Source organism: Symphalangus syndactylus, chromosome 2 (genome assembly GCF_028878055.3).
Source record: "Symphalangus syndactylus isolate Jambi chromosome 2, NHGRI_mSymSyn1-v2.1_pri, whole genome shotgun sequence".
NCBI classification, from domain to species: Eukaryota; Metazoa; Chordata; class Mammalia; order Primates; family Hylobatidae; genus Symphalangus; species Symphalangus syndactylus.
Window position 1 is genome coordinate 36997270 of NC_072424.2, and position 26648 is coordinate 37023917.

Consider the following 26648-nt stretch of genomic DNA (forward strand, 5'->3'; position numbering starts at 1 on the left):
TTAGAACTTGTTGATTATCTTGAATTGTTTCCAACTTTAAAAAAAATGAATTCAAGACTTGATTCTCTGGCTGGACCTTAAGCTGCCTAAGGGCAAGCCTATATGAATTTGGTTTTTCTTGAACACCCCAGCATCTATCACAAGGCTGGCATGGGGAGCCCCTGGGTACTTATTGAAGGAATGAAGCCCTGTCTTTGTCTGTTCCCCGCTCAGGGATTGCCCGGGCAAAATCTTGTTTTGTGAAAGGGGTGGTGAGTGCCAGAGCAGGACCTTCTGTTTGTCCCGGGGAGGCAGCCTGTGCGTGTCTGAGGAAAAGGTGACGGGCAGAGGGTGTCCTGTGCAAGTGGGACACAAGACTGATGCAGGGGCACAGGAAGATGGGAAGACAGAATCCAGGCCAAATGGGACTGGGGAGCCAAGCCAGTTGTTCTGAGCAAACTGTTTCATGAATCTTCATGGGCCTTTCATCTTGCAGGCCTGCTTGTCTCAGGCAGGTTGTTGGACTGGGCTGCCCCCCAAAGAGAAGAGGCTGTTCCATGCCGCAGGGGTGTGAGGGCAGGGTCTGGCTTCACATCTGAACTGTGGGTATTGAGACTAGCCACCCTTTTCTTTGTAGATTCTGCTATAGAGAATGACTTTGAAACTCTTGCAAAGGCTTGAGGTGGGGGTGAGGGCGTGGACAGTAGTTCTTTGCAGGCAGCCCAGGCCATTGAAGGAGCAGGCTGGGGTGGCACATCATAGTGCAGTAGTTTTCATGGCTAGATCTCAATGCCGAGCAAACGGGCAAAAAGTGACCTGACCACCACCTACAAATCATGTACCAAACTGCTCCTACAGCCCACGGCCATGATTGCCCCTGAATATAGCTCACTTACGCTGTCAGAGACTCCTCTGTATGTGGTGAGGTTTTGGGTGGCAAATGGGGGCATGATCTCATTTTTGTTGGCATGACTGGAGGGCAGGGCTATAGAGCAGTGGCCTGTGCTATGGGCAGCTCAGCTGTGTATCTTTTCATCAGTACTGGGTTCTGCTGGATCATAATGTTATTAGTGGAGTAGCCTTGGAGAGTGCCTGGTTTTGGAGTTTCTAGACAGGGCTCTGAAAGGTCTGTGGCATTTCTGGGAGAATCTTTTTCCCTGAAGCTTCCTGACTGAGTTGCCCATGAAGGCCCAAAATATGATGTGAGCTCCAGCCCCAGGCCCTCTGGAGAGAGCAGAGCAGATCCAGCACTGTGGCCACCCTGCTGCATAGCCACCTCCGTTGGCCCATGGCTGCTCAGGTTCAATTTGCCATCTTTTTCCTATTCCTTGCTTCATAAATGCAGGGCTGTGGTGCTAAGTACAAGTCAATTGTCTTGAGTGTCTCCACTTCCCAGAAAGCTATTTGGCCTACTGACTCTGTTTGGAAGATGCAGATTGGGAGGATAACAATGTAGGTAATAGATGGCAGCACCTTCTTTCCCTTGCCCAGGCCCCAGTCCCAGCTGCCCCCACCAGTCCTGCTCTGGCTCACCACGGGGCCCAATTCAGAGTCCTCTTTTGTTTGGCTTGCACAGAGCAGCTCCAGCTCACCGTTCCCACATGCCAAAGTTTCCCCACCATTCACTGGGAAGGCTGAAAAGCCCTCAGCTAATTGAGTTAGGCTGAAAATTACCATTTCCCTGTGTTCCCCTGCTGCTGAGGACATTTGTGTCACTGCTGTATTTAGGGGGAACAAAGGCCCCCTGTGGGGAGAGCCCAGGTACGAATGTGGGATGGGGGGAATAATTGCGGTCTCTCCAGGTGAAAGCCCCTGTTAAACTTCAGTAAGTCAATTAGGCTTTGCGGGGAGGGCAGAGACCCCCACAATAAACTGTTCCCACCAAGCAATTAAAGAAAATCATTTTAGCTTTGAGGAGAGAAACTGCTTATTAGAAATTTTGTGGGCCCCCCCACTTCCCTACCCCAGGGCCCCTTAGGGATGAAACAACAAAACGCCTTCCTCAACAGAAGTGTTTCTCCTCCTTCCACTCATTGTGTGGCCTGAAAGCACTTACCGTGGGAGGGAAGAGGGTGGGACAGAGACTGGCCTAAGGGGGAGAAAACTGCAGGGGCTTAACACCTGGGCTAGTGCAAAATCACAACTGCCCAGTAAGTTTAGGTAAAGAGACCCCTGTGGGCACAGTGTGTCTACAGGATCTGTGTGGAGTTTCCTTGTGTGGGACATGCGTGCCCACAGACCACTATCTGCTCTTTAGCACAAGTGGAGATGTAATGCAGAGCGTGCGTATGCCTGCGGCATCCTGGGTGCCCCCTTACCGAAGGGAGCAAACGCGGCTGCATGTATGTGTGTGTGTGCCTTCTCAGCAAAGGATGGCAAGGTCAGGACAACCCAGAGGGCATGTACCTCTTCCCAAGGCTGTGACTGGGCCCATGTTCCCTCTCTTCCCAGGGGCCAAATCCCAGCACCTGGGATTTGATCCACAGCACAGCTTTCCACCTTGGACAGTTGGCAACTGAAGGCTGAATGACCAGCAGCCACCTACTGGGCCTGGGCTAGGAGTGATGTCTGGGGAATTGAAGGGAAGACACGCTAATCATTACAGTCTTGCTCCCATGTTGTTTGGATGAGGTGAGGTGTGGAGACTCAGCAGTAAAGGAATCAGTGGCCTGGGCTGACACATGCTTTCTTGGTCTCTAGTTTGGCTGATGTGTCTTATGAGAGTCTCCTGTTGGCAAAGCCCTGCCTTCTCCTATTTCTGAGGGGTAGCACAAGTTGGAAAGATAAGGTGACCTCATTTTATATTATTTGGGGAGGATGGCAGGGAGGGAAGTTGACCTGTGCATCAGTAGTCTAGAATTTGGTAGTTTACAGGTATGTATGTATGTGCATACCCCCAGATCACAGGTAGTGTAGGCATCACGCCCAGCCCTGCCCTAAATCTTGGCACTTTAAAGGAGGGCCTGGTGGCGCTGATGGTGGGCATGGCATTGATTCAGGCACTGCCCTGGCCCCAGTGCTTCCCTGTGGCTCATGATGTGTTTGGCCTTTATTCCAGTGTTCCAAAGAGGTGAAATTAAACATCGAGGGGCAGACTTTTCCCAGAAAGCAAATATGCTATGTTATTTGCCTACCAAGGAGGCTTAGGAGGTAGAATTTGGTGCCTACAGACTGGCAGTGGGGAGGTGTGTGGGCTGTTGACAAAGTCCTGAGCAGGAGGATGGAGGGGAGGTTTTATACAGAGTAAGAGCTGCTTGGAACTTGGAAGTCCCAGAGGAGTGTTGTAGCTTGGAGAGGAGCAGGAAGGGGCAGCTCACTGTGGCAGGCTCTGCATAGTGGCTGCCTGTAAGGAGATGGGACTTCAGAGGAACTTGAGGCTCAGATACTTGTCATGTTTTTTTTTTTTTTAATTAAAAAAAAAAATAGAGAGAGGGTCCTGCTATGTTGGCCAGGTTGGTCTTGAACTCTTCGCTTCAAGCAATCCTCCCGCCGCGGCTTCCTAAAGTGCTAGGATTACAGATGTAAGCCACTGTGCCTGGCCACTTGTCATGTTTTGCTTCAATTTTTTTTTTTTTTTTTTTTTTTTTTTTTTTTTTTTTTTTTTTTTTTTTTTTGAGACGGAGTCTCGCTCTGTCGCCCAGGCTGGAGTGCAGTGGCGCAATCTCGGCTCACTGCAAGCTCTGCCTCCCGGGTTCACGCCATTCTCCTGCCTCAGCCTCTCCGAGTAGCTGGGACTACAGGCGCCTGCCACCACGCCCGGCTAATTTTTTGTATTTTTAGTAGAGACGGGGTTTCACCGTGGTCTTGATCTCCTGACCTCGTGATCCGCCCGCCTCGGCCTCCCAAAGTGCTGGGATTACAAGCGTGAGCCACCGCGCCCGGCCATGCTTCAATTTTTAAATGTGTATATATTCATAGACATATCCTAAACACATACACATGTGACTATTTTATTTTATTTTATTTTATTTTTTTGAAATAGAGTCTCACTCTGTTGCCCAAGCTGGAGTGCAATGGCACAGTCTCGGCTCACTGCAACCTCTGCCTCTCGGGTTCAAGTGATTCTCCTGCCTCAGCCTCCCAAGCAGTTGAGATCACAGGCGTGTGCCACCACTATGGCTAATTTTGTAATTTTAGTAGAGACGAGGTTTCACCATGTTGATCAGGCTGGTCTCAAACTCCTGACCTCAGGTGACGCACCTGCCTCAGCCTCCCAAAGTGCTGGGATTACTAGTGTGAACCACTGTGCCTGTGCCTGGCCACATGTGTGTCTACTGATGTACTATACAGTGATGTTTATAGAGTTCTTATGTAACATCTCATGTATTATTTTGATACACCATAATGTGATTTTCCATAAATAAGCTTTGGTTTCCTCGTACCTAATTTCTGATTTAGAACTTCAAATGTCTTTCTGATCTGGGGCCAGGTGCATTAAAAAAAAGAGAGTGAGAGGGTTTGGGGGGACACACTTAAAGTATGTATGTGTATTGTTTTGTTTTTGTTTTTTTGAGAAAAACAAAATCTTACATGCACTGTGTGAATTTTCTGCTTGGTTTCTCTTGTGTTTTGTGTTTGTGTGCACATGTCACTCAGAGGGATTCAGAAGTAGAATATTCGAGTTTGCTCCTATAGTCAGATTTATTTTTCCCTTGGTTTTTGGGTCATTTGTACCAGGTCAGGGTGGAGAAGAGATAAAAGAAGTTGTAACAAAGGAGTTGCTTGGGGTTATGAAGAAAGATCACAGTCAATTGGTTTTGATTGTGGATGTGTATTTTTTAACTTTAATTCTGAAAATTTTCAAAGATAAAGAGAAAAATAGTAAAATTAACCCGTGTTTTCCATCACCATCTTAATTATTTTATGCATGCTTTTTTTCCTTTTTTCCCCCTCAAAGATTCTCCTATCCAATTGTGCATGCTTTTAATTAAAATTAAATGAATACGTGGAAAATATATTTAAATTATCTATCTCTTAAATGCCTGGCACTATGGTTGTTGAAAATGGAAGGGTCGGCCGGGCGCGGTGGCTCACGCTTGTAATCCCAGCACTTTGGGAGGCCGAGGCGGGAGGATAACGAGGTCAGGAGATCGAGACCACGGTGAAACCCCGTCTCTACTAAAAATACAAAAAAAATTAGTCGGGCGTGGTGGTGGGCGCCTGTAGTCCCAGCTACTCGGAGAGGCTAAGGCAGGAGAATGGCGTGAACCCAGGAGGCGGAGCTTGCAGTGAGCCGAGATCGCGCCACTGCACTCCAGCCTGGGCGACAGAGCGAGACTCCGTCTCAAAAAAAAAAAAAAAAAAAAAAAAAAAAAAAGAAAATGGAAGGGTTGGCTGGGCGCGGTGGCTCACACCTGTAATCCCAGCACTTTGGGAGGCCGAGGTGGGTGGATCACCTGAGGTCAGGAGTTCTAGACCAGCCTGGCCAACATGGTGAAACCCCATCTCTACTAAAAATACAAAAATTAGCTGGGCATGGTGGCGGGTGCCAGTAATCCCAGCTACTTGGGAGGCTGAGGCAGAAGAATCGCTTGAACCTGGGAGCCGGAGGTTGCAGTGAGCCAAGATCACACCATTGTACTCTAGCCTGAGTGACAGAGTGAGACTTGGTCTCAAAAAAAGGGGGGGAAAAAAATGGAAGGGTCTAGGTTGGGCAGGGTGGCTCACACCTATAATCCCAACACTTTGGGAGGCCGAGGCAGGTGGATCACTTGAGGCCAGGAGTGTGAGACCAGCCAGGAGTTTGAGACCAGTTGAGACCAACACAGCAAAACCCCATCTCTACTTAAAAAAAAAAAAAAAAAAAATTAGCTGGGCGTGGTAGCACATGCCTGTAATCCCATCTATTTGGGAGGCTGAGACACAAGAATTGCTTGAACCCAGGAAGCAGAGGTTGCAGTGAGCCAAGATCATGCCACTGCACTCCAGCCTGGGCAACAGAGTGAGACTCTCTCAAAAAAAAAAAAAAAAAAAAAAGAAAAGAAAAGAAAATGGAAGGGTTTGAGAGTAACCAAACTCTGCCCCATTAGAATGAGTCATGTGGTTTCCAGTAGAACATTCAGTCTCATCAGTCCATAAAAAGGGATTCAAGGGACCAAATCTCTGAAGATCAGGGCCTTGTCCCTTGAAGACTAGACTCCTATCCCTCAAGCAGCATCCTTGTTATTTTCTGTTGTCCAGACCATCTCCTCACCCCCTACTGGGAGTGGGCAGGTAGATTTTCCCTGGCACTGTTCTTGGGCGTTGGTATAAGAGAACACCTCATCTCCTTTCTGAAGTTCCAGGCCAGCCTGTGTGGTTCTGTTTCATCTGCTCTCTTAGAAGACCTACCAGGTATTAATTTTGTGGTTGAAGTATCTTCTTAGGCCCCAAGGTGTCCAGTAGAGGCCTGGCAAAGCCCTTTGCTCATCTCTCAGTGAGGACATTCAGTTGGGTAAGAAGCCGAGCAGTTACTCAACAGAGGCTCTATATTACTCAGGACACATTTATTGTAAGTGACAGAAACCAAATTCAAATTCACATAAATAAAACGGAATATTTGGCTCATGAAATCCAAGGGAAAATGTGAAAAACCAAGCCAAAGGCAGAACTGAAATACAGCCTTGGGACTAGCTGAACCGAGAGGCCACAGTGCTGCCGTGGCTTTATCCTTCTGGGGTGCTCCATCTCTTTCTTTATGGTTCTTAGCTCCTTCCTTTCTCCAAGCTGACCAGCTTATTCCATGAGGCTGCCAAGAGCTCCTGAGTTTGGCAGCTCATTGCTTCAATCAGAGAGAGTGCCTGGCTTCCAAAAATCCCAGGCCTGTTTTGGGTCAGCTGCGCATCTCTTGATTAATTAACTATGGCCAGGGAGGGAAAGTCATGTAAGAACATGGTGGATCTCTCAGGAATCACATATATGGAGGGACAATGTGGGCACACAGAACAATAGGTGTCTACTAGTTGGATAAAGGCCAAATTACTCCATGATGTCCAATCCCAAAGTGTCTATGTGAATGGTGACTGAGCTCAGAGACCTTGGCTACCAACTCTTAAACAAAGTGAAGAGTCTGATAGGAACTGTTGTGCAGCCTTTGACCTCCTCCCCCTCACATCATTACTAGTCAGCAAATTCAGGATTCCTCCTTTGTAAGCTGTTGATGATGTCCTTAGCAAAACCTGCCATATTCTAATGTGACATGCACAGAGAAAGAACTTGGTTGCAGACACCTGAGGTTGTATGAATGAGCAGTGGCCAAGCACTCTCCCCGAGGGGCAGAGAGAGACTGGAACCAAGTCCTGGGATGGCACAGGTCTGGTCTGCCCAGGCTTCCTCCAAGGGAAAATGATTAGCAAGCTGCATGATTTGGGATTAAACTGCAGGGAGTTGACACGTGCACCAGGGCTTGCTGCTGGCACTCCTCTGCAAATGGAGCACTCCTTTCTTGTGAGGGATAGGCTTTACCTATTGTGTACATAGATACAGTAGGTCTTATTGTCATGGATCCTACGTCTGTAGTCCTGCTGTGTATAATTAATGATGCATAGCATCTCTTTACAAAGAGAGTGGTTATGAAGCAGAAGTTTAGGGGGAAAGCACTGTCAGAGCTGCCGGAAAACTGGAATTCTCATAGGCAGCTGTTCCCAGGCTTTCACCACTCAGAAAGCCATCCAGGTAAAGGGTCTCTGTCAAGTCCCAGATGGAGCCAAGATATCGTGTGGTTTGTGCGATAATCAGAATCACATTTAATTCAGTGTGCTACTAACATGCAGCACATCTTTCAGGTAACTTCAAAATGAGTATTTTAATTACCATTCTCCTTTTAATTTCTTAATTTCTGTTTTGTTGTTTTATACGTAAGTGATGTATAAATGTGTTCTAATTGTAAAAATTCAAACAATTTAAAATACATAGAATAGAAAGGAAAAATCTCCTTCAGTGACCTGTGTCCCCTCCCGTTATCCTACTCTTTTTTTTTTGCAGGACGTCTAGTATGTGTCATTCCAGATCTTTTCATTTGAAGCAAATAGCAGATATCATATAGTTTCATCAATATGTGTACATATATAGATATATGGTTCTGCTTTGTTTTAGGCTCACATTATACATTTGTTCTGCAGCTTGCATTTCTCACCTCCCTATGAGGTTTGGAGGTCCTTTCATGTCAGAGCACCCCATCCTACCATGTTCTTTTTGACTGCAGCATTCTAGTTCCACACCTTACAAACCACAGTTTGTAACCATCCATCTACTGATGGACACGTAGGTTGTTTCCAGTGTCTTGCTATTACAAACAGTCCTTTGGGAAACATCTGTGTACTTGCCTATTTTTACATATGGTCAGGTATCTTTCTAGGAAAGATGCTTAGAAAGAACATGCTGGATTGAGGAGGAGGAAGCGCACCGAAAAGCTTTTAGACACCGCCACATTGCCTTCCAGTTAGACCGTATCAGGTTCTATACCCGCAAACAGTGTGTACAATTACCCATTTCCTCTTATCAGTACTGGGTAATATCTGTTTTTTGAAAAATTTTGCCACTCTGATAGGTAAAAAATGATATTTAATTTGGGGAGTGAGTATAAAATAGTGATTAAGGGGTGGACTTTGCAGCCCACATGGCTGGGGTCAAATCATCAGTCCCTTTCCTACTAGCTGTGTAATGTTGGTGAGTTACCTCTCTATTCCTCAATTTCCTTATCTGTAAAAGGAGGAGGATAATTTTGGCTATACAAACCTCATAGTGACCTTTTTTTTTTTTGAGACAGGGTCTTGCTTTGTCACCCGGGCTGGAGTATAGTGCCATGATCTTGGCTCACTGCAACCTCTGCCTCCCACAATTCTCATGCCTCAGCCTCCCAAGAAGATGGGATTACAGGCATGCACCACCACACCTGGCTAATTTTTGTATTTTTAGTAGAGATGGGGTTTCACCATGTTGGCCACGCTGGTCTCAAACTCCTAGCCTCAAGTGATCTGCCCGCCTTGGCCTCCCAAAGTGCTGGGATTACAGGCATGAGCCACTATGCCTGGCTCATGGTGGCTTTTTTTTTTTTTTTTTTTGAGATGGAGTCTCACTCTGTCGCCCAGGCTGGAGTGCAGTGGCATGATCTTGGCTTGCTGCAAGCTCCGCCTCCTGGGTTCACACCATTCTCCTGCCTCAGCCTCCCGAGTAGCTAGAACTACAGGCACCCACCACCATGCCCAGCTGATTTTTTTTTTTTTTTTTGTATTTTTAGTAGAGATGGGGTTTCACCGTGTTAGCCATGATGGTCTCGATTTCATGACCTTGTGATCTGCCCGCCTCAGCCTCCCAAAGTGCTGGGATTGCAGATGTGAGCCACTGCGTCTGGCCCATGGTGGCTTTTTAAAAACGTTTTTATAACGGAAAGCTTCAAAATATACAAAAGTAGAATAATTACCAACTCTTGGCTAACCTTGCTCCATTAATCCCTATACACTTTACTGTCCCATATTATTTTGAAGCAAATATCAGACATATAATTTCATCTATAAATATTTCTAAAAGATAGTGTACTCTAAAAGATAGTGATACTTTTTAAATATAATCATAGGCTGGGTGCAGTGGCTCATGCCTGTAATCCCAGCACTTTGGGAGGCCGAGGCAGGTGGATCACCTGATGTCAGGAGTTCAGGACCAGCCTGACCAACATGATGAAACCCCGTCTCTACTAAAAACACAAAAAATTAGTCAGGCATGGTGGCAGGCACCTGTAATCCCAGCTACTCGGGAGGCTGGGGCAGGAGAATTGCTTGATTCTGGGAGGCGGAGGTTGCAGAGGGCCGAGATTGCACCATTGCACTCCAACCTAGGCAACAAGAGTGAGACTCCATCTTAAAAAAAAAAAAAAAAAGTAATCATAATACCATTATCATACCTAGAAAAATATTATCAAATATGTAGAAATGCCTTGAGGGTTAAGTGAACTAATTGATAGAAAGTGCTTAGAACAGCACTTGGGCACACACTAAATACTGTATGTGTTTGTAATTATCTTTGTTGTTTCTCTAATTTGCAATTCTTTTTTGTTTTTTTTTTTTTTTTGGTTGTTTTGTTTTGTTTTTGTTTTTTGGTTCTTTTTTTGAGATGGAGTCTCGCTCTCTCACCCAGGCTGGAGTGCAGTGGCTCAGTCTCAATCTTGGCTCCCACAACCTCTGCCTCCTGGGTTCAAGCAATTCTCCTGTCTCAGCCTCCTGAGTAGTTAGGATTACAGGTGCATGCTGCCACCCCCAGCTAATTTTCTTTTTTGTATTTTTAGCAGAGATGGGGTTTCACCATGTTGGCCAGGCTGGTCTTGAACTCAGCTAATTTTTTTCATATTTTGTAAAGACAGGGTCTTACTTTGTTGCCCAGGCTGGTCTTAAACTCCTGGGCTCAAGCAATCTGCCTGTCCTGGCCTCCCAAAATGCTGAGATTACAGGCATGAACCACCACTTCTGGCCTCCCATCACCTCTTTTAATATTCTCAGTATTAATCTTTTGACTATGTATCAGCAGTCCCCAACGTATTTGGCACCAGGGACTGGTTTCATGGAAGACAGTTTTCAATTTTTCCATAGCCTCGGGGGTGGGAGGGGGGTGAGTCAGGGTTTGGGATGATTCAAATGTATTACATTTATTGTGTACTTTATTTCTATTATTATTACATTGTAATATATAATGAAATAATTATACAACTCACCATAATGTAGAATCAGTGGGAGCCTTGAGCTTGTTTTCATGCAACTAAATGGTCCCATCTGGGGGTGATGAGAGACAGTGACAGATCTTCAGGCATTAGATGTTCATAAGGAGCCACAATCTAGATCTCTTGCATGTGCAGTTCACAATAGGGTTTGTGCTCCTATGAGATTCTAATGCTGACCCTGATCTGACAGGAGGTGGAACTCAAGGTGGTAATGCCAGTGATGGAAAGTGGCTGTAAATTCAGTTGAAGTTTGCTTGCCCACCACTTACCTCCTGCTGTGCATCCTGGTTGCTAACAGGCCATGGACTGGTACAGGTCTGTGGCCTGGGAGTTGGAGACCCCTGCTATATATGATAATTCCTTTCAGCTTGTTGTTTTTGATGTCTTCTGTTGTGTAGAAGTTTTTGTTATTTGTAGGTTAGGCCTGTCTGATCACTATCTTCATGGCTTTAGAATTTTGTGTTTAAGAATGTCTTTCCAAGATTATAAAACTATTTTCCTGTATTTTTTTCTTAGACCTTTATGGATTTTCATACAGTTTAAAAATGTTTATCTCCTTATTCCATCTGGGATTGATATCTGCTGGGAGGTAGGCTTCTAATTTTTTTTTTCAAATGTATATCCAGTGGACCCTATACCATTTATTGATTAGTTCATTCTTTACTCTCTTTAAAGACCACACTTAGGATCTGTTGGTTTTCTACAAGTAGATAGGTGTGGCTTTGGATTCGTTATTCTGATCCACTGATCTATTCACCTATTGCAGCATGAATATCATACAAACTATGTTTTGATTCGGTAGAACAACTTCTTTCTTATTGTTTTTTTTCAGATGTTTCTGGGTTATTCTTGTGGTTTTCCTCTTCTAGATGAATTTTAGAATCAATTGATTAAGTAAAAATCTTGTGTAGATGGGACTGTATTGAATTTATAGATTAATTGGGGTAGAACTGACAGTTTTATAATCAAGATTTCACATCTGGGAATATGATGTTTCTAAACTTATTCAACAATTCTATCTCCTTTAGTAAAGTTTTATATTTTTATATGGATCTTTTCCAGTGATTTTTGTTTATTTGTTCATTTTTCTCTTGTTTTTTTGTTAGATTTATTCTTAGATATTCTACAGTTTTTAAATTCTTTTCGTGAATGGATTTTTATTTTATTTATTTATTTTTTGAGATGGAGTCTCGTTCTGTTACCCAGGCTGGAGTGCAGTGGTGCCATCTTGGCTGACTGCAACTTCCCCCTGCCAGTTTCAAATGATTCTCCTGCCTCAGCCTCCCGAGTAGCTGAGATTACAGGTGCCCACCACCATGCCCGGCTAATTTTTATATATTTTTTTTTAGTAGAGACAGCGTTTCACCATGTTGGACCAGGCTGAACTCCTGAACTCAGGTGATCCACCCCGCTCAGCCTCCCAAAGTGCTGGGATTTCAGGTGTAAGCCACCATGCCCAGCCTGGATTTTTAATTACATTTTGGTTACAATTGGTTATTGCTGGTATATAATAACACTTGGTTATTGCTGATATGTAATAACACTTGGTTATTGCTGGTATATAATAACAGTTGGTTATTGCTGGTATATAATAATAACTAACATCCATGGGTGTGTGCTATGTGTATATACTGTTTTAATCATCTTTTCCCATATAATTTTTTTTATTATACTTTAAGTTCTGGGGTACATGTACAGAACGTGCGGGTTTGTTACATAGGTATACATGTGCCATGGTGGTTTGCTGTACCCATCCACCCGTCATCTACATTAGGTATTTCTCCTAATGCTATCCCTCCTCTAACCCGCTACCCCCTAACAGGCCCTGGTGTGTGATGTTCCCCTGTGTCCATGTGTTCTCATTGTTCAGCTCCCACTTATGAGAACATGCAGTGTTTGGTTTTCTGTTCTTGTGTTAGTTTGCTGAGAATGATGGTTTCCAGCTTCATTCATGTCCCCTTTATAGTAGAATGATTTATAATCCTTTGGGCATATACCCAGTAATGGGATTGCTAGGTCAAATGGCATTTCTGGTTCTGGATCCTTGAGGAATCGCCACACTGTTCTTCCACAATGGTTGAACTAATTTACACTCCCATATAATTTTTATAACAAGCCAATGCCTAGGTACTATTATTATTTCTGTCTTATGAAGAAGAAACAGGGCTGTAGAGAGGTTTAATAACTCACTGTGGATCACATGATTACTAGGTGGCAGAGCCAGGGGTCCACACCTGCACCCCTTTCTACTGTTGTATGCAACATGCCAGCTACCTCATCTGACCCTGGTATTAATTGTGATAGTTTTTTGGTTGAGTCTTTTGGATTTTCTAGGCAGACAATTATATTGTCTGCAAGTAATTACCATGTATAGCTTGTCTTTTTGCATGCTTCTTGTTGGGTACCTCGTTTTGTGAATATTGTGTCATCATTTTTCAGGAAGTCTGAACCGGTCAGTTTTTGCTTCAGCACAGGGACACCTTGCCATTTCTTTCTTTTAGGAGCACATGGAGCAGTTGTTTAAGGGGCCATGTAGATGGAAATCCAGTTTAGAAACTCTTCTCCCTGCAGCTCTCAACACCTTATTAAGTTCAATAGGATGAATGAACTTATGTTATTCCACTGTACTGAGAGTTTTTGTTTTTTATTTCCTTATTTTTTTCCCTCTCTATTAATTCTGTGCTCCCATTGCTCAAGTTTCTAAGTTTCTGATTCCTGAGTGAATCAGAAACCTCAGGCTTCCTTTTGTGTAGCCTGGGCCAGGCTCTCCTATCCTTGGTTAGGCTGACATTGTACCCTTGGTTAAAATAGAGAATAATCATTTTGTGTTTCTCTGTAGGCATTCTCTGGCTGTAGGAATGCACTCCTCCACAGAAACCCTGCTTTGCTGGCCCTTATTTGTTGGAGTTGCAGTTGGGGGGCAGGGAGCAAGCAGTAAGAGCTCCAGCCACTGGACACTATCCAGAGCCTGACCTAGGCGCCTACTTGCACCATCCTGTCCTGATGCACTTGGGTTGAGAGGTGCGCGTGTGTGTGTGTGTGTATGTGTGTGTGTGTGTGTGTGTAGAGAATATGTGTGGTATGTGTACTGGGAGAGGTGTCCCAGACCTCTGCCAGCTGTGGCCTAATTGGGAGAAAGAGGCCAGTGGGGCATCTCCCTTCTGAGCGGGAGCTTCTTGGCCTACCTAACCTTAAGCTACTGATCAGTCCTATCACTTCAGGGCAAGGTGTGCCAGGGCCATGGTTGCTGACACTAGCTGTACCAGGTCGCTCACCTTCAGGTCTGCCTGCCCTTGGCCCCCAGTCATGGACAGGAGTGTTATGTTGTCTTTTCTCGTATAAAATGTAAATAATGGCTGGGCACGGTGGCTCACGCCTATAATCCTAGCACTTTGGGAGGCCGAGGTGGGTGGATCACTAGGTCAGGAGATCAAGACCATCCTGGCTAACATGGTGAAACCCTGTCTCTACTAAAAATACAAAAAATTAGCCGGGCGTGGTGGCACACGCCTGTAGTCCCAGCTACTCAGGAGGCTGAGGCAGGAGAATTGCTTGAACCTGGGAGGCAGAAGTTGCAGTGAGCTGAGATCGCGCCACTGCACTCCAGCCTGGGCGACAGAGCGAGACTCTGTCTCAAAAAAAAAAAGTAAATAATGTGTTTTTCCCTTTAAAAAACAGCACCATGCTCATTAAATAATATTTGGCAAATGAAGAAAATTTAAAAGAAGAACGAATTGCTTATCATTCTACTGCCCAGACACAATCACTTTTAACATTTTAGTTTTCTTCCACTCTTCCCTTTTCTCTGCATAGGCTGTTTTTTTTAGTAGTTGTAACAGTGCTGTTTGTACCCTGCTTTTTTCTCTTATAATAGTATATCATAAGGATCTTGCTTGTATTATTTGGGAACATCATTTAAAATGACTGTATAATATTCCATTAAGTAGATGGACCATCATTTATTTCACATGCTTTGGTCTTTACCCCTTGAAGGCAAGGCATATCCTCCTTTCCCTGTTAACCCATTATGGTTCAGTCATCCGTGAAGCTGGCTAAGCTTTTGAATTTAAATTTTCTGTCTGCACTGTCTCTTTGAGGTAATGGTATGCCAGTTGCTGTGTGAAATGGAACTTCTTTTTATTTGCTTTAAACTTTATTAATTCAAGCTTTAGCTAGGCATCTTGTTCTTATTCGGCTTTAGTTTGATGAAAAAAGTTGTGTTTATTTTCCCCTGCCTGGTCTTGCAGCTTTGGTCCTAGGGCCTCCCTTCCTCCTTTTGAAACAGACGCCACTGTGGATGGTAGGCTCCACAAGCATGGCCCTGTCCACTCATCACAGATGTGACTCGAGCAGCCTTCTGGAGCTGCGCTCTACAGGGCATTCAGGTGGATGTTTCCTCACCTGCAAGGTGGGATGTTTGCTGGACAGATAACAAGATTTGCCTCTTTTTTTCCCCTTCCCATCACATCTATTTCCTTATCCCTTTGGTGACCCAAGGTGCCCTGTTAGCTGGATCTTAGGAACTGGTTGTCTCACATTTTCACCTGCCCCCTGCCTGTGTCTTTCCCTTTCCTGACTTCTGTTGACCTCCTATTCCCACTCCACTGGTCCCTCCCTCACAGTGCTGTCACTGCAGCTATGCTCCTGGCTTCCCCTCACCGAGTGAGTTTTTGTGACCTTCGCACTGTATTCATGCTTTGGGACTTACCGCTGTAATGATGTCAGTGGCAGAGGTTAGCAGATGGCGGCAGCAGCAATGAGACCTGACATGTTCTAATGACTCCCTCCTTCCTACCCTTGCTGGCTGAGCCAATGGAGGGACAGGGGTTTCCTTGAGGTATTTAAGGAGGGGGCCAAGGGAAATCGGGGGGCCCCCAGGTGCTGATGAGGCCTGTGACCTTTGCTGCTATAATATCAGTGTTTCACAAGCAGGGCGGTTCGGGAGCCCACTTGCAGCCCATCAAAAATTGATTTAATTGCAATTTTTCCTCCAATTAGGAGCACTGGAGCCTGACTAATTGGAGTAATAGAGAGTAATAAGGCTCAGATAAAAAGCCTTCCTCGGCTGCCTTTGTATCTCGTGTCAGTGCCTGTCAGAGGTCAGAGAGCTTGCATATTCTATTAGGCAGCCTGGCCTTCATTTGTACAAATTAGTTTACCCAACAGTAATTAAAATGCCAATGCGGGTTGAAGAGAACTGAATACACTTGATGGGCATGTTGGTGAATGATGTGACAGCTCTGGTGGCCTCCCTTGCCAAAGTGTGTCAGCCCAGGCTCAGAGGCTGCTGGGGCTTGGGCCAGCTGGGCGGCTCTAGGCCAGCCACGGGGCACAGCTGCTGAGCACGCCACTTGTGCTGCCCTGCCTCAGAGCCACTCAGTTGCTTCTTTCTTCTTCCAGGTGGAGTCATTTGTTCATTTGTCCATTCATTCATTCATTCATTCAATCAATAAGCATTTGAGTTTTCAATATGTGTCAGGCATACTAGATGCTGGAGATTCAAACAAGACTAACTCTTGAAGTGTAGCCCACATGAGAGCTTCTGGGTGAGGGGTGGTATAATAACTTGGATCTGGAATCAAGACTGACTGGGTTCCAATTCCAGTCCACTAGTTGCTACCTGTGTGAGCTAGAGCAAATTAATTACCTCCCAGAGCCTCAGTCTCCTCATTTGTGAAATAGAGAAAGTGGAGCTGGGTGCAGTGGCTCATGCGTGTAATCCCAGAACTTTGCGAGGCCAAGGTGGGTGGATCACCTGAGGTCAGGAGTTCGAGACCAGCCTGGCCAACATGGGGAAACCCTATCTCTACTAAAAATACAAAAATTAGCCAGGCGTGGTGGTGTGCACCTGTTAACTCAGCTACTGGGGGGTGCTGAGGCAGGAGAATGGCGTGAACCTGGGAGATGCAGGTTGCATGAGCTGAGATTGCACCACTGCACTCCAGCCTGGGCAACAGAGCAAGACTCTGTCTCAAAAAAAAAAAAAAAAAAAAAAAAAAGGGAAAGTGGTACCTACTGCACAGCGTTATGAGGATTACATAGGATAATGCTTTTGAAACACGTGCTCAGCACCTGGCACATAGTAAGTGCTCAGTAAATTACTAGTGTTATTAAGAGGGCCTAAGCTAATGCAGAAGCAGCAGGAATCTACCTGCCTTTCAGACTGCCCATGCCCAACTAATTTCCCTTCTTACCTTGCTCTTCTCTTTTCTATGTCTTGTTATTTTTAATCTCTCAACTTGAATACACAAACTCTAACTCCGTGGCATCTTCCTCTGGTGAGACAGGCTCCTATGTCTACTTCTGGAGCCTGATGATAATCTGCATGATGCCAGGTTTGCCTGAGCTAGGGCCAGGGGACGAGTAAGGCAGGTTGAAGATCTGGTTAAGGTCTGGGACAGGGTGAGAAATTATAGAAGGCTGGTTTCTGGTAAGGGCTTTCTGTTCCAAAAAGAGCTTATGGAGTCAGAATGACTTTTAGACCCTCTAGCTAAGAGGGGATATGTGTACTTGTATGAGTGTGCCTGAGTGTGTGTATTTTGATGTTAATTTTTAGATGTTGGTACCTCTCATCTCTTACCTGGTTGTGGTGCTTATGAGGGACTTCTCACTCCCCTAATACTGTATGCCTGTGTCATGTGTCATTCAAGTTTGACCCTTTGGTATTTGGGAATTATTCCTTTAGGAAGCAGAGGGACCAACTTCACAGAGCACATAACTAGCTTTCCCAGCTGTGTAGGCTTTGGGCTCTGGAAGGCCCTCTTAGTTCATTTCCACAAGTTTGTATTGAGTGCCTTCTCTGGGCCAGGCACTGTGCTAGACAGTACAGTACCCAAGAGCCTCTAAAGGATTCTGATCTCAAAGGGGAGACGGGATGATAAACCAAAAATGCCATTTGTCCCATGAGTATGGAAGGGACTAGGAGGATGGCCAGCCTACCTGGGGAGCCACCAGCTCTTGCCTCTGTCTGTTCAGCACAGATTTGATGTCCTTGTCCCTGGAATACCCCTGAGGGAAGAGATGGGACTGAGGGCAAAAGCCATTTGAATTTTCTTTCTTTTCTGAGCCGAGCTGGCTTTTTCATCACTTTCAAACCCAAAATTGAAGTTATAGCAAAGGCCTTTAGTGGGGAAAATTCACTGAGCAATCCCTTGTGAGGAGCCATGGAGGGAATGATACATGTTTTCATTTCATTGATCTCCCAAGTATTTATCGAGAGCCTTTGACATGCCTAGCACAGGAGCCAGCACCGTGAGGGATGTGATGAGAATCTGGCTGAAGACATCTGGCGGATTCAAATCGAACAGGTTATCACAGCACAGCATTTTGTTTGGGTTAAATCACCTGGGTTAGGGAACTGAGGCCAGTGAGACTGCCTGTGATGCACAGATCCCACCCCACCAGCCCCTTTTCAAAGTGCTTTATCCCATGAGTCTCAAGGGAGGAGTCTGAGTGTAGGAGTAACAGGTCCTGGGTGCAGCCACAGTATTTTAAGTCCATTCATGGAAGCTTGGCCTTTGCTTCATATTCACTTTCTGCACAATGGGAATAATAATGCCTATCTTGTGGGCTCATTGTGAGATGTGACGCACCCTTTGGGTGTTGGAGAGTAGTGAATTCCTGTTCTTCCTCTGCTCCATGTATCTGTTGTACCCTGAGATTGCATGTGGGCACACCCTTTTTAATCTTCTGACTTTGAGTGTGGCTGGTCTGTAGCTTTTGCTCCTTCTTCCTAATGACCATGGGAATAAGGGAGTGGGGTGGGGGGCAAGAATGGCTGCAGGTAGTGGGGAGTAGTTGAAGGTGTGCAAAACTGTGTCTGCACCCAGCCTGACCCCCAAGAGTCCTGGGCAGGCCCCGTGGTTTGGGTGTGAGTCCTGGTGAGTGTTTGCTCAAAATCTGCCTGACTGTTGATGGTTGTTTACTGAGTGTTAAATTTGATTAAACTCTTAAGTCCTCCTAAGTGCCAGGAAGACACTCTACTTTCTCTCCCTCTTTTTCCTCCTTGATTCACAGTGGTTAGGTGAGAGAAAAGGGCAGCTTTTGGAAAGAAACATTTATAGATGTCACATCCAGGCAGTTAAGAAAGCGCTTCACAGGAGGCTGAGCGCCAGTGGTTCACATCTGTAATCCTAGCACTTCGGGAGGCTGAGGCAGGTGGATCAACTTGAGCCCAGGAGTTCAAGACCAGCCTGGGCAACATAGTGAGACCCCTGTGTCTATTAAAAAAAAAAAAAAAAAAAAAGGCCCTGTACAGGGTATGAAGGTGAGGGGCACTCCTCCTGGCGGCAGATGATCAGGGCCAGATGTGGGTGGGCCAGAATAGAGGAGGATAGGAGTCCCTGGGAAGGGGATTTGCATCCCCACCCCACCCTCATCCCTGCCACTCCCACAGCTCTGACCTCTAGCAGGATTAAAGTTGCTCCCCTCTCTATTGATTTACCTTGATGCTAATTTAGGCCTGCGGCCAGTCAGAGGCCTGCCATAGGCCTTAGACACCTGGCCGGGCACGGTGGCTCACGCCTGTAATTCCAGCACTTTGGGAGGCCAAGGTGGGCGGATCACGAGGTCAAGAAATCGAGACCAGCCTGGCCACCATGGTGAAACCCTGTCTCTACTAAATATACAAAAATTAGCTGGGTGTGGTGGTGCATGCCTGTAGTCCCAGCAACTTGGGAGGCTGAGGCAGAGGAATTGCTTGAACCCAGGAGGTGGAGGTTGCAGTGAGCCAAGATTGCGCCACTGCACTCCAGCCTGGTGACAGAGGGAGATTCCTCTCAAAAAAAAAAAAGAGATGCCTGTGTCTGTGCTGGCGCCCTTCACCTGGCCCCCACTCCTCAAATCTGGAGAGTCCAATTGCCTGCTCGAATGATTTCCAAGTGGCTATTATGTTTCCAGCCCAAGGTAATTGGCTTTACCAGTTATTAATGGATTACCCTAAATAGAAAAATGTTGGGGGAGGGAGGAGAGGGCAACACCCCCTGACTTTGTAGTTTGGTTCTTCAGTACCCACTGGCTGCTTCCCAGGCTGGCAGTCACTTGGGGCATGGCACAGTGGCTGTTTTGGCACTCCCACTCTATAGTTTAGTGGCTGCTGGCAGCCTTGAAGAAGCTAGGATGATGGGGCATGTCCCTGGAGGAAGTCTTGGCTTGAGTCATGAAAGCCCCAGGATAGCTCGTATGGCCTTTTTATCAGCCTAGGGCTGAAGAGCAGACACCTGCCCTGCAATTGTTATTGTAAATCAGTGGTTTGGCCAGTGCCTGCCCTAACATCTCCCCTATCAGCAACTGGCAGGCCAACCTCCCCACCCCAGCCAAAGCCACTGGCTTCTCCAGAGCCCTCTCTGTGGAAATTCATCTCCTCACTGACATGCTTGGGATCAGAGGAGCCACAGGTGCTGGGCTGGGTCACAGCGGATGGGCTGTTGCCCCCACATTGCTAATGTGTTATTAGTATGTCCAGTCTTCCCCCCCGCCCCCATGAAAGACATGTAGGGACATGGCCCATTCCAGCCCCAGGGCTCCTAACACCACTGCTTTCAACTCACTTGCTTGCTGTTTAAGTTTCAAGCCCAGGTTTCCTGAAGGCTTCCCCTCTCCACCCTACCAAATCCTCTAACAAGAGTTGTCTGGCTCATAGGTTCAAGTTCTAGGCCAGCACTACAGCCAGCCTGGCCCACTGAGTGGATCATTTACACCAGGCTTGTGCCTCCATTTAAAGTGAGACTCTGCAGATTGTATATGTTGAGGTTTTTAGGGCTCTAAAGGGACACTCTGGGCAACAGGGTCAGCCTGCTCCTTCTCGTGTGCCTCTTGGTGTTGTTTGTTATTGGCCTCAGAGGACTCTGGCAGACTCCCATCCCACTCTCCAGAAGCCCTGGCTGCCTGGCTCCTCTCATTCCCCACTCCGCCCCACCTATGTACTAGCATATACCCATCCAAGGAATTCACTCATCTTTCATATTTTTTCCTTTTCTCATTTTGGTGCCTTTATACCTGCCCTGTGCTTATACCACATTACCAGATTCCCCCAGCTCTTAAAACCTTCAGGAATGCCCCTCAGCTGCCCCTACTTCTGACCACGGGCATCACCTTCCAGCCCCAGCAGCCTGTTCCCTGGAGCCCTTTTCTGTGCCCTGCCATTATGCTTTTGGGGTTCCTAAATGGGAGCCCGACAGGCTCGCTCTCTCTTGGGCTCAAACTTGTCACATCTAGAGATCTGTTTTTGTGGTGCACAGAGACCACTCAACCTAGTCTGTGCAGCAGGCCCAGCTGTGGCTGAGCTTGTGGGTCTTCTGGCCAGGCACCTCTGGGGGCTACACCCCTCACAGTGCTCCAAAATGTCTTTCCACAGCTCCTCTGATGACTCCCTTGGCCACTTCTCTCATTCTGGCTTAACCCACAATCCCCTGGGGAATGAGCACGGCATTTTCCATTGTTAGCCATTTCCACCGCAGGTTCTGACAAGCCAGATCTGATTCTGTTCTCCTTTTGTTTGGCAGCTCTTTTGTGACAGGGACGGCTTGTTGCGGGCACTTCTCACCCCTGAGAATCTGGGACCTCAACAGGTAAGAGATTCATGAGCCCACGCTGGCTTCCAGTCCAGGAGGTGAAGGAAAGCTTGCTGAGCCAGCCTCTGCCTCAGTTGGCTGAGTGGTCCAGGAGAAGGCTGGGAAGTGGTCTAGTAGGAGGCCTCTGCTGTGGTGCCTTCTCACATGGAATCATTCAGGGTTAGCTGGAGGAGACTGTTGAAGTAATTTATAATAGGTAAATAGTTTCATGTAGAATTTATGATAACAACAACAATTTAGATTTATGATACTCTTTCTCTGAGGAATGCCTATGTGGCTATATAAAATCCCATCTATCCCCAGAGATGATTTTGCTAAAATAAAGAAATTTTGAAGGTGGCCTACAGACCTATAAAAAGAATTATACAGAACAGTAAAAATACATGCAGGTTTTATTCACAATTCTCTGCCTTGGCAGGCTTGACATATTCCCATCTGATTATCTGCCATTCTGGTTTTTTTTTTTAACTTTCTAATTTTGAAATAATTATAGATTCACAGGAAGTTACAAAAATAAGATGGAAAGGTGTTTGTGTAACATCTTACATAATATATAATAATCAAACCAGGAAATAGACCCTGGTACCATTCATGGACCTTTATTCAGATTGCACTGTGTGTGTGTGTGTGTGTGTGTGTGTGTGTCTGTGTGTGTGTGTCTGTGTCTGTGTGTGTCTAGTCCTTTGCAATTGTATCACATGTAGATTCAGATAACCATCACCACAATTGAGGTACAGAACTCTTTGTTCCATCAGCACAAAGATTCCTTATATACCCCTTGGTAGTCACACCCATCCTTCTCCCCTCCTCCTCTTCCGATTGTCCCTGATTCCTGGCAACTTCTTATGTGTTCTCCATCTCTATAATTTTGTCATTTTGCAAATGTTACATAAATGGAATCATACAGTATGTCACTTTTTGAAACTGGCTTTTTAAAAACTGAGCATAATTCCCTTGAGACCCACAGATGTTGTTGCATATATCAATAGTGCATTCCTCTTTATTGCTGAGTAGTATTCTGTGGTATGGATATACCAAAGTTTCTTTTCTCCATTGAAGGACGTTTGGGCTGTTTTCAATTTTTTTACTATTGCAACTAAAGCTGTTACAACACGTACAGGTTTTTGTGTGGGCATACGTTTTCATTTCTCTGGGATAAATGCCAAGGAGTACAAATGCTGGGTTGTTTGGTAAGTGTATGCTTAGATTTTTACCTGCCAAGCTATTTTTTGGAGTATCTTTATCATTTTACATTCCCACCACCAATGTATGAGAGATCCAATTTCTTCACATCCTCACCAGCATTTGGTATTTCACTATTTTTTTTTCTTTTTTAAAGTCTGTATTTATTTATGTTTTTTAGAGATACAGGTTCTCATTATATTGCCCAGGCTGGTCTTGAACTTCTGGCCTCAAGCAATCCTCCCATCTCAGCCTCCCTAGTAGCTGGGACTACAGGCATGTGCCACCAGGCCCAGCTAATTTTGTGTGTGTTTTTTGAAGAGATGGGTTTGCCATCATGCCCAGGCTAGTCCTGGGCTCAAGTGATCTATCTGCCTAGGCCTCCCAAAGTGCTAGGATTACAGGCGTGAGCCATGATGCCTGGATTCACTATTTTTAAACTATTCTAAAGGTGTTATATTTCATCATGTTTTAATTTGAATTTCCCTAATAGCTAATTATGTTAATATATTGTCATATGTATATTTGCCATATATTTCATATATAAATATTCTCTTTGGCGAAACGTCTGTTCATGTCTTTTGCCTGCTGGATTGTTTTCTTTTTTTTTTTTTTTTTTTTTTGAGACGGAGTCTCGCTCTGTCACCCAGGCTGGAGTGCAGTGGCGCAATCTCGGCTCACTGCAAGCTCCACCTCCCAGGTTCACGCCATTCTCCTGCCTCAGCCTCTCCGAGTAGCTGGGACCACAGGCGCCCGCCACCACACCCGGCTAATTTTTTTGTATTTTTAGTAGAGACGGGGTTTCACCGTGGTCTCAATCTCCTGACCTCGTGATCCGCCCGCCTCGGCCTCCCAAAGTGCTGGGATTACAAGCGTGAGCCACCGCGCCCGGCCTGTTTTCTTTTAATGGAACACTTCATGTATTTGCATGTCATTCTTGCATAAGAGCCATGCCATTCTTCTCTGTATCATTTCCATTTTGGTATATGTGCTGCCAAGGCAAGCAGTTTGCTTTTTTTTACCATTGAGTTTTGACAGTTCTTTCTGTATTTTAGGTATTAGTCCTTTGTCAAATATGTGATTTGCAAATATCTACCCCCAATCTGTAGCTTGTATTTTTTTTTTTTTTTGAGATGATGTCTCACTCTGTTGCCCAGGCTGGAGTGCAGTGGCGTGATCTCGGCTCACTGCAAGCTCTGCCTCCTGAGTTCACGCCATTCTCCTGCCTCAGACTCCCAAGTAGCTGGGACTACAGGTACTGCCACCACACCTGGCTAATTTTTTGTGTTTTTTAGTAGAGACAGGGTTTCACTATGTTAGCCAGGATGGTCTCGATCTCCTGACCTCATGATCCGCCCTCCTCGGCCTCCCAAAGTGCTGGGATTACAGGCGTGAGCCACCGCACCCGGCTGCTTGTCTTTTTATCCTCTTAACAGGGTCTTTTGAAGAGCAAATGTTTAAAATTTTGATGGAATCTAAATTATTGACTTTTTCTTTTATTGACTGTGCCTTTGGTGTCAAGTCTAAGAACTCTTCACCTCGCCCTAGGCCCCACATGTGGTCTGTGTCTTAATGCCACATTTGGCAGCACTAGTGAAGATGCTCTTCTCACCTGCTTCCTCAGTTGCTGTAGCTTTGTCTTCTCCATTTTTCTCCATCTCCCTAGGAAAGCATTAGCCATAGCTTTTTTTTTTTTTTTTTTGGAAAAATCCACTCTATAGTCAGTCTTTTCAAAATTTTTAAAACATGAGATGTTTTAATTAATAAATCATGGTTTTTTCCTTCAACATTCTCTTTTGATAGTCATCCAAGAACAGGGATGGGAAACGCCCTACTTCCCCAACCATTCTGTCTTTCGGTAGCTCTGTAAATGAGAATGCCCACCCTTTATCATAGATTGATTTGCTCCCTGAAGCTGTGATCCTGGACAAGAGACAAGCAAGTTGAACCTCTCTCCTGAAGAACAGACTTTTAAATATCTGAAAACCTTGGTTCTGTTCTTCCAGGGCCTCCTCTTCTTCAGGCCAAAAGTTCTAGGTCCTTCAGTTGTTCCTTATTAACATAGTAGATAAGTTAGCCATAGCCTTTGGCTGTAATGAAGACCTAATTCAAAGTGGCTCAAACAGGCCAGGCACAGTGGCTCACCGCACCACAGCACTCCAGCCTGGGTAACAGAGTGAGACTGTTTCCAAAAACAAAAGCCAAAAAACAAAGTGGCTCAAACAACAATGGGATTATCACTATCTTAGATGACAAGGAACCCAGAAGTTGGGTGGTTGGGTAGTTCCAGGGTTGATGGTTCAGTAGCTCAATGAGACCATGAGGGCCCAGATTCTCTCACTTTCTGCTTTGCCACCCTGGTCAAGGTGGCTTTTGCTCTCAGGCTTGTTTAGAGCTGCTCCACCAGCTTGCAAGGCAACACTCAAAAGGGAAATAGGAACAGCATATGTCCCTGTCTGGGGCCCCTTTTTAAGATGAGGAAGCCTTTCTTAGGAGTTCCCAAGCAGACTTCTCCTCACATCTAATAGTCAAAATTGTATTCCAGTACTCACCCTAAATCAAACCCTGGCAAGGGGAATGGAATGACCAGTCAAGATTCACTTCTTGGGCCAAGGGAAGAACTCAGCTTCCACCCCTGCCCCTACACATTAGCAGCAGCAGGTGTGGGGAGGGATGGCATAGAAGCTGGGTTTTGTTGGCTAGAAAGAATATGAGGAATGTCTAGATAGGTGACCTATACTGTTGGTCTCACACTGGTTTCAGGACCATTCTCACCTGAAAGTTTCTCTAATTTATCTGGTTTTATCCCTCTTGAAAATGGCATGTTCATAACTGATTACTGAACAGATCAGGTGTGGTCTGATGAGCAGCAGATGCTGGCACCTCCTTTATTTTAAATCTTCTACTTTTGTTAATATAGCCAATAGTCGTACCCCACTGTTGCTAGCCTAGCTGAAACTTCCCAGGACTCCTTTGCTCTTTAGCCCCTGGGATATTGGAGCTCCTACAGTCTGTGAAACTTGTTCCCCATGAGCTCACCCTGCCAAACTCCTGCCACTGGCCCTCCTTCCTTTTGAATGGGTCTGGGGCAGAGGCAGCCCCTCCTCTGGTGCCAGGGCCAGTGTGATGGGAGGCTGTGAGGAGCCCGGGAGGGAGAACTGGCTGTGTGGCCAAACAGACCTGGCTTCCAGAACTACTGTGCCTCTTGCCATGATCTGGGGCCCCCTGAGCTTCAGTTTCCTCATTTGTAAAGTGGAAATTAATTATCCCTACCTAACAGAACTGGTATGAACAAAATTATTGTGAAAGAGTGTCCCACACAGTGCCTGTCACCTTGGAGGCATTCAACTAATGCAAGCTGTCTCTTTCCTGCTCTTCCTTCCCACCCAAACTAGTACCTCGGAGTTTGTGGAAGCTTCTTTTTTTCTTGAGAGACAGGGACTTGCTCTGTCACCCAGGCTGGAGTGCAGTGGCATCATCACGGCTCACCACAGCCTTGAACTCCTGGGCTCAAATGGTCCTTCTGCCTCAGCCTCCCAAGTAGCTAGGACTATAGACATGCCCCATCATGCTTGGCTAATTTTTAAATTTTTTTGTAGAGACAAGATCTCGCTATGTTGCCCAGGCTGGTCTCAAACTCGTTGGCTCAAGTGATCCTCCCACCTTGGCCTCCCAAAGTGCTGGGATTATAGGTGTGAGCCATTGTGCCTGGCTTGTGGAGGCTTTTAATTCTCAAAATATCCGTGTCTTAGTGACTGGTGGAGGAGGAGGTGAACCTGCTGAACTCGTGGCACAGGGAAGGCTCTTGACAATGGGCTGTGGATCACAAAGATGGGCATTCTGATGAAAGTTTTTACTTGGTTACATAGCTGGGCCTTGTGTTTGGCATCATCACCTGCCTGGGCCCAGGATGACACACAAGCCAGGTGGCAGGCTGGGTACACCACTGTGACCCAGCATCATCTCAAATGTTGGGTAATCTTTGAATGGCCTCTTCTGCCTATGGTTGCCTTGGTGAAGGGTACTCTTCAGTACAGATTTATGGTCAGGATGGAGTACGAAGGCACCATTTATTTGACTGTTATTCTCTTATGAAACCCCTAGATCTCATTAACCCCAAACACTGGGTCGTTATTGAAACCAGAATGGACCCTAATGAGAATGGATGGGTATGAGACAGTGATTAGTCAGGCATGGTGGCTCATGCTTGGAATCCCAGCACTTTGAGA

At 45.7% G+C, this 26648-nt stretch overlaps 1 protein-coding gene and 1 non-coding gene across 14 annotated transcripts in view; one reads left to right on the top strand and one right to left on the bottom strand.

The window, feature by feature from the left end:
* The window catches only part of FBXW4 (F-box and WD repeat domain containing 4), an 86382-nt gene that overhangs the window by 49603 nt on the left and 10131 nt on the right, over positions 1–26648 (top strand). For 6 of the 13 annotated variants that reach the window (XR_008652326.2, XR_008652320.2, XM_063627655.1 and 3 more), the window contains one exon: positions 21169–21234. The exons of 2 other annotated variants lie outside the window; for them this stretch is intronic. Coding sequence is in view for 8 of the 11 variants with exons in the window: in XM_063627655.1 (XP_063483725.1) it covers positions 21169–21234 (66 nt within the window). In the remaining 3 variants the exon portion in view is untranslated. Of the gene's footprint in view, positions 1–11182; positions 11256–21168; positions 21235–26648 lie in introns of all 13 variants that reach the window. 5 more of the 13 variants (XR_008652315.2, XM_063627639.1, XM_063627640.1 and 2 more) reach the window with 1 other exon arrangement.
* On the bottom strand, positions 23320–23426 carry LOC129477977 (U6 spliceosomal RNA). Its single transcript, XR_008656153.1, has one exon. It is a non-coding gene; the product is annotated as a U6 spliceosomal RNA (small nuclear RNA).